At 43.1% G+C, this 6,667-nt stretch overlaps 1 protein-coding gene across 1 annotated transcript; it reads left to right on the forward strand.

The window, feature by feature from the left end:
* Positions 1 to 56: 56 nt before the first annotated feature.
* Positions 57 to 4,304, forward strand: LOC107726143 (uncharacterized; the record flags this gene model as incomplete). Its single annotated transcript, XM_016535654.1, has 9 exons — positions 57 to 265; positions 350 to 400; positions 521 to 611; positions 1,218 to 1,589; positions 2,067 to 2,385; positions 2,484 to 3,282; positions 3,385 to 3,597; positions 3,691 to 3,956; positions 4,044 to 4,304. Coding segments are annotated over 9 exons (2,581 nt in total), but the record flags the coding sequence as incomplete, so codon positions are not given.
* Between the last annotated feature and the right edge of the window lie 2,363 nt (positions 4,305 to 6,667).

Below are 6,667 nucleotides of genomic sequence, written 5' to 3' on the forward strand. Positions count from 1 at the left end.
GTTTTGTATGTATTTTACTCTAATCATTCATGTATATTATTTTGTTTTTTCTGCAGCTATGTGGAGTTCATTAGAAACAAGAAAACCAGCGCAGGCAGCAAGATGGATGCCCTGAAGAAATACATCTTGCAGAGGGACCAGAAGAAAATTAGGGCTGAAGAGAGAAAAAAGCCATCTTCTGCATCCCAGCCTGTCCCGCACCCTTCACGTCCGGCTTCTCCTCCTCCCACCCAAAGCTCCCATTCCCAGCCAGCCACAGCACACGGTGAGTTTTTAGATCTATACCTGGCTTAATTCTATGCACGTTCTAATGTAATTATAAATAACATTGTCAATTTTCTGCACTCAGAGCCAACAGATGCAGATCTTCTGGCTTCAGTCATGGAGGCGGAGCCACAGGGTGAGTGTTATAGAGTGTCTTTTGTGTCATATAGTATTATGTAACCATAAATGCCTATAAACTGAAAATAATTAAATCATTAGTACTGATTACAAAATTTAAATGATGTGTTCTTCACAGTACTTCCACCACCAGCACCACCTTCAACGCCAATCCGCTCAGCTCGCTTGAGCAAAGAACCGCTCAAAGGCTGGTGTCAGCGGCTTCTGAGGTACAGTTTTCACACCAGAAGTGTGCTTGTGTATATCAGGGTTTCCGCGGGTCTTAAAGTCTTAAAAAGTCTTACATTTAGTTGTATCAAATTTAAGGCCTTGAAAAGTCTTAAATTGTTCAAGAAAGTCTTAATTATGATTTCAAGAGGCCTTAAATTTGGGGACGGAAAGACCAGAATTGCGATATGGCTGAATGTGACAAACTTCAAAAGGCTAACGTTATGATTTCATGAAATAAACATGAGCGCTGCAGGTTCAAAGTCCGGTGCTGTGCTGCTTTGTGTTTTGCCGTTACCCGGGAAACAGTTATATTTCTACCAAACGCTCCACCTGCTGTCAGAGAATGAATGAGCATTTTAAATAAAACTGTTGTTTTGTTCAGACAGATTTCAGACCAATGCGAAAATCGACCCATGTTTTTACCCTGCAAACACGCTTTAAATGTGAACTGGTGGATCGATAAGAAGACAATGCATTATAAAAATCTAAACAGAATAGGGGTGTGCGATATGTATGATCTGCGATTAATATCGTAATTGTTGTTCTAACGATGTGCGATTTGATATTATTGAGTATATCGCGAAAAGCAAACAAAACACCTACAGAGTGCGCGTGCTGACGGATAATCTGCAGATGTGGTGGTACCCTCCCCAGCCACGTCTGCAGTATCATCAGCCTCCAGCATCGCCAGATGTGTTCTTCACCTGGCCGCTGTGTTTGTGGATGCCCTACAGGATGTGGTCCTACAAGCTGATCTGCAGCTCACCACACTGCAGACGGTCCGGTCAGCGACTGACAGCTTGTGGGCTCTACAAGACAGTGAGGCGGGTGCTGAACTTACACGGCTGGTATTTTCTGGCGACGGAATACCTGGAGTGTCAGCGCTGCCATAAAAAGCTGGCCGCGTGGTCCTACGACATCCTGGACCAGCTGGATCCGGCTCACCGCAGGATGTTCCCAGCTATCCTCACTTACCGGTGAGTCATGAAAAAAATTTTCTTATTGTAGGCAAAAATACATAGGCAGGTGCAGTTAACTACTAAAATGTTACACCATTAACTAGGCTGTAATGGTAATAATGCAACTTAAATGACTTTAAAATAACATTTACTTTTTAAAATTAATTACACGTAATTTGTACACAAAACAAGCCTTATCTTTCTTTTGAAGTTTTTTCACAAGACACTGTGTCTGCGAGTCAAGGTTCTATTCAGAATGTGTGAACGACCCTTCATTGAACTTAGCTTGACCTTTCAGAGGTGTCAAACTCAGAACAATAGCATTCCAACACCTTGAGACACTGCACCCGTCACCTATTCAGGAGTTAACGACCCCCCATTGAGCCCAGTTTTTTTGTGTGTGTGGGAAACATCACACCTTTGCTTTAGAAAAAGAATAACACTTTAAATTAACTTTTATAAACTTTGCCTTGGTTTGTCTGCTTATTTTAACAGGTTCTCTTGTGATATGCATGTGGCAAAGTTGATGAGGGAGCGCTCTCTCGGCAACAGCGCCACAATGTTATATCACAAACTATGTGAACAGCATAGTGAGGACTGGATGGAGAGGACCCTGCAGTACCTGTCTGCGTGTGACCGGTTTCAGGGCACCACCACACGGCCCATCACACCTCCACCTCCGATGCCACCTGTACCAACTGCCCAGTGGCTCCTCTCTGTCCACGCAGAGGATGTCCGGTCCCGGTATAGTGAGCTAAAAGCCAGGGTCACCTCTGTCTTTGGGTCCATCCTGAAAATGGACTCCACAAAACAGGTAACGTATTAATCACAGATTATTTTAAATAGATTTAATCCTTTGTATATGTAAGGCATGTTTGGAGCTCATTGAATTGTTTTGTTTTCCGACAACAGGTGGCCAAAAAACTGGCGGGAGCTGCAGCTGGGACCGCAGCCTGGGTCACCAATGTGGGCAATGAGCACGGACAGGTCCTCATGTCTGTGCTCACCTCACATGAAGGTCAGGGACTGCTGCCCATGACCACGGGCCTGGTGAGGAGGTTCGAGGCGGCTGGAGTCGCTCCCCCCACGCTCCTGTATGTGGACAGAGACTGCTGCTCTTCTGTGGGAACATCTAGAGCAGCTGCCATGTTCAGCGGCTGGAGTGATCTGGTGGTTCGTCTCGATGTGTGGCACTTCATGCGGCGCTTCGCTGCAGGTCTGCACACTGACAGCCACCCGCTCTATGGTCTGTTCATGGCAAAGCTCTCTGCCTGCATTTTCGTCTGGGACGAGGGAGATGTGGCCCTGCTGAGGGAGGCGAAAAGGAGGGAGCTGGAGCAACAGCAGGGCATCAGAGGCCTCACTGATGAGCAGCTGACCGGCAGGCTCACCTCCAGACAGCTGGCGCAGCACTACCGCCGCTGCACACGTGGCGTGGAGGAGACAGAGCAGCTGATCGGACAGATGCTGGAGGCCTTCAAGGACGCCAGGGAAACCATGGGCATCCCCTTGATGGACCAGGAGAGGATGGACGTCATCTGGGACACTCAAAGGCGTCATCTTCCCTGCATCCAGGACCCTCCTGGAGTGCAGCTGTACACCCAGACAGGAAGTGTTACAAAGGGAGGGCTAACACTTCCTGTGTACCGCTGCGCTCGGGGGTCCACTTCCCTGGAGTCCTTCCATAACCACCTCAACCGCTTCATACCCGGTAAGATTACACACATCCACCTCGAGGTGTGTTTTTGTGATAGTCTATTTCATGTCATTTGTCATTTTAAATTAGTGTTAATGTTTCCTTTTTTTTAATCAGGAACGAGCGCTAACCTGGAAAATTTCCAGGCTTATCTGCTTGAGGGTTTGGAGCGGTGGAACGAGGACCGCGCTGCTGCTGCCGTCACACACAATGCTCCCTTGTCGCTGCGCTGCTACAGTGGCTCACTCCAGCACAGCCTAAATGAGCTCAGCCAGCGTCTTCTTGGCTGTAGTCTTGTACAAGACTACTCCAAGCCAGGACAGTACACAGGTATGTGTCTATAATGTCATGCTTTGTTGTTTTTTTGTAATGCACAGACTTCTGTTTTACAACCTTGTTTTCTATTTAATTTTCTTTTGACAGGCGAGCTCATCGGGGTGGAGTACCTGTGCTCGCAGCAGTCCTGGGAGTTCAGGGAGAACTTTGGGCGGGACCCAGATGTCCCAGACGGAATCCCAGCGGACTTGGGCGATATAGAAGATGAGGGATTTGGGGATGAGGCAGAGGAACAGGACCACACCATCTCCCCTCTTTCTTTAGTCTCAACCAAGGAAGCTATATGCTTGTCTCGGGATTCACCGTCACCCTCTCAGTCCTCCCAGGACTTGCCACCTGAGCCCCAGGAAGATGTATGTATGCATACAAGCATCCTTTGCCATGCCATCACTTGGAGGACTTTTTCATCCATACTAACTGATCTTCTTTCTTCTTGTTAGGTGTGCAGAGGACCAGACGGGACGCCAGGTTTTGACAGAGTGGTGGACTTGGCCAGATACCTTGTCGAGCTGAGGGAAAAGCCTTGTGTCTCGGACAGGGAAGCCACTGACATCGTTCGGCTGTGGGACAGACTGCCGGACAGTGACAGACAGGGTGTTTCCTATCCGCCGAGACACAAGGAGAGACTTTTGCAAGGCAGGTTCAAGGCCACCCACTCCAAAACCTCCACCTGCCATGGAAAAGAGAGCCTGAAGCGGTAAGTTAAACATTTGCACACTTTGAGCTGTAAAAATATAAATGACTATGCTTTTTATGCTTTATAATCCCCTATTTTATTTTACAGGTGTGTGCTGGGGCAGGGCTCGGGTCCTGCGCAGTGGCCTAATATTAGTAGAATTCTAGAGACAGTATGTCTGGAGCCAAATATTAGTAGAATTGTAGAGGCAGTATGTCTGGAGCTCTGGTCCATTCATCCAGCGGGGAAGGTGAAGTGGGGCGTTTCAATGAACCGCTGGGCTGCCATTCTACATGACTACCAGGCCATACGGAGACTGGTGGGGAACTGCCCAGCACTGAGGGGACGGACAAGAATTCAGCTGTTTGAGGTCAATCAGCGGACGCTTTCTGTCTGGTAAGTAGTTTCATTGAAAGCCAGCTATAAAAGTAATTTTACAATTCTCAGATTATGTTCATCCTATTAATTGTGTCATTTCAAACAGGTACAACAACTACAGGAAGAAGCTGGAGGCAGATGTGCTGGCTCTGAGTGTGCCCTTACCTCAGATCAGCATGGTGTCTCACACCCAGCTTCCTGCAGCCAGGCAGATGACGTCAATGCCCTCTGCACCTGGGTCATCACTTCAACCTTTCCCCTATGTTGAAAACCCTGATCTGTCAGGTCAGGCCACGCGACGTGGGCAGCGACCTCCTCCCCCTGCATCAGCACCCGCTCTCTCTGCTCCACGGCCAGCGTCTCTCTCTGCTCCATGGCCAGCGTCTCTCTCTGCTCCACTGGCAGCATCCCTCTCTGCTCCAGCAGCAGGAACATCGATGAGCAGAACAACTCTGTGGAGGAAGAGGAAGGCAGCAGAGTTTTTAGCTCAAGAGCAAGGGCTGCCCCGTTCCCAGCAACCTGCACGAAAAGATCACACGTGCACTCGATGTGGGCAGCCCAGAAAAAAAGAGTTTGGGCACACCAGGGTGGGCAGCTTCTACTTCTGTGCCACAGCAGAGGGAAAGACACTAAAAGAGTGGCTGCATGAGAAGAGGAATGAAGGAAATCCTTCACTGTAAATAGTTTTGTTTGTAAATATTGTACATATCTTTTGCTTATTATCTTATATCAAATATCTTATTTGTATTTAATAAAGATTGTGTAAGTAGTCCAAAATGATTGTCCTTTATTTCAAAAGGTTTATCTGCCTACATAAAGGACATATAAAGTTTCCTAAATAATTATTTATTTTAGAACACTTTATGACTGTTCTTTTTTTGAGAACATTTATTTGTCATCATAAAGGTCATGCAAACTGTACTAAATATTTATTCTTTATTTTAGAACATTTAATGACTGTTCTTTTGTTTGAGAACATTTATTTGCCCTCATAAAGGTTACATTAATAGATCAAAACCTTCAGGTTTATTTGCATTCATTAAGGACATGTTAATTGTCTTAAATGATTGTTCTTTATTTTAGAACACTTATTTCCCCTCATAACGGTCATTAAACAGTCATAAAAGACTATTCTTTATTTTAGAATGTTTATCTGCCTTCACAAAGGCCATGTTAATAGTCCCAAATGACCGCTTTATTTTAGAACATTTATTTGCCTTTATGAAGGTCATGTTAACTGTCTCAACCATTTATTTTATTTGTGTAGCTTTTTTAAATGATTCATTAGCATTCTAATGTTCCTATTTTTTTAAATAAATTGCTATATACATTTTTTTAAATAAACTTTATTATAAAGGTATGAACTAAGTTGAATTTATTTAATCCCCTAAATACATCTCAGTCTGTTTTTTGTTTATTTATTAAGTAGTTCACACTAGAAACAAAATATAAAAAGTATTAAATATATAATTGTGAACAAATTACTAAACACAAATATATAAATAACAGAAAAAAATAACAGCAGAAACAGTACAACAAAATTTAAGATAATCAAAGATTTATTAAATAGTTCACACTAGAAAAAATAAAGGATAAAACAATAAATGTAAACTAAATGCAAATATTAAAACGGAAAAAAAAGTAACAGCAGAAACAGTACAACAAAATTAACAAAGATAAATGATTTATTAAATAGTTCACACTTGAAAAAAATAAATAAAGGGTAAAAAATAAATAAATGTAAACTAAATGCAAATATTAAAACAAAAAAATTAACAGCAGAAACAGTACAACAAAATTAAAGATAATAGAAAAGATTTATTAAATAGTTCACATTAGAAAAAAATTATAAAATATATGTAAATGTAAACAAAATACATACAAATATTAAAAGAAAAATGTAAGAAACAGTATAACAAGTTAAAAAATAATTTTAAAAAATTAGAAAAAGGATATAAATGTACATAAAATACTAAATACAAATATTAAAATAAAACAAAAATCAACAGC

This window comes from Sinocyclocheilus rhinocerous, unplaced genomic scaffold (assembly GCF_001515625.1).
Source record: "Sinocyclocheilus rhinocerous isolate Xijiao unplaced genomic scaffold, SAMN03320098_v1.1 scaffold5264, whole genome shotgun sequence".
In the NCBI taxonomy this organism is placed as follows: Eukaryota; Metazoa; Chordata; class Actinopteri; order Cypriniformes; family Cyprinidae; genus Sinocyclocheilus; species Sinocyclocheilus rhinocerous.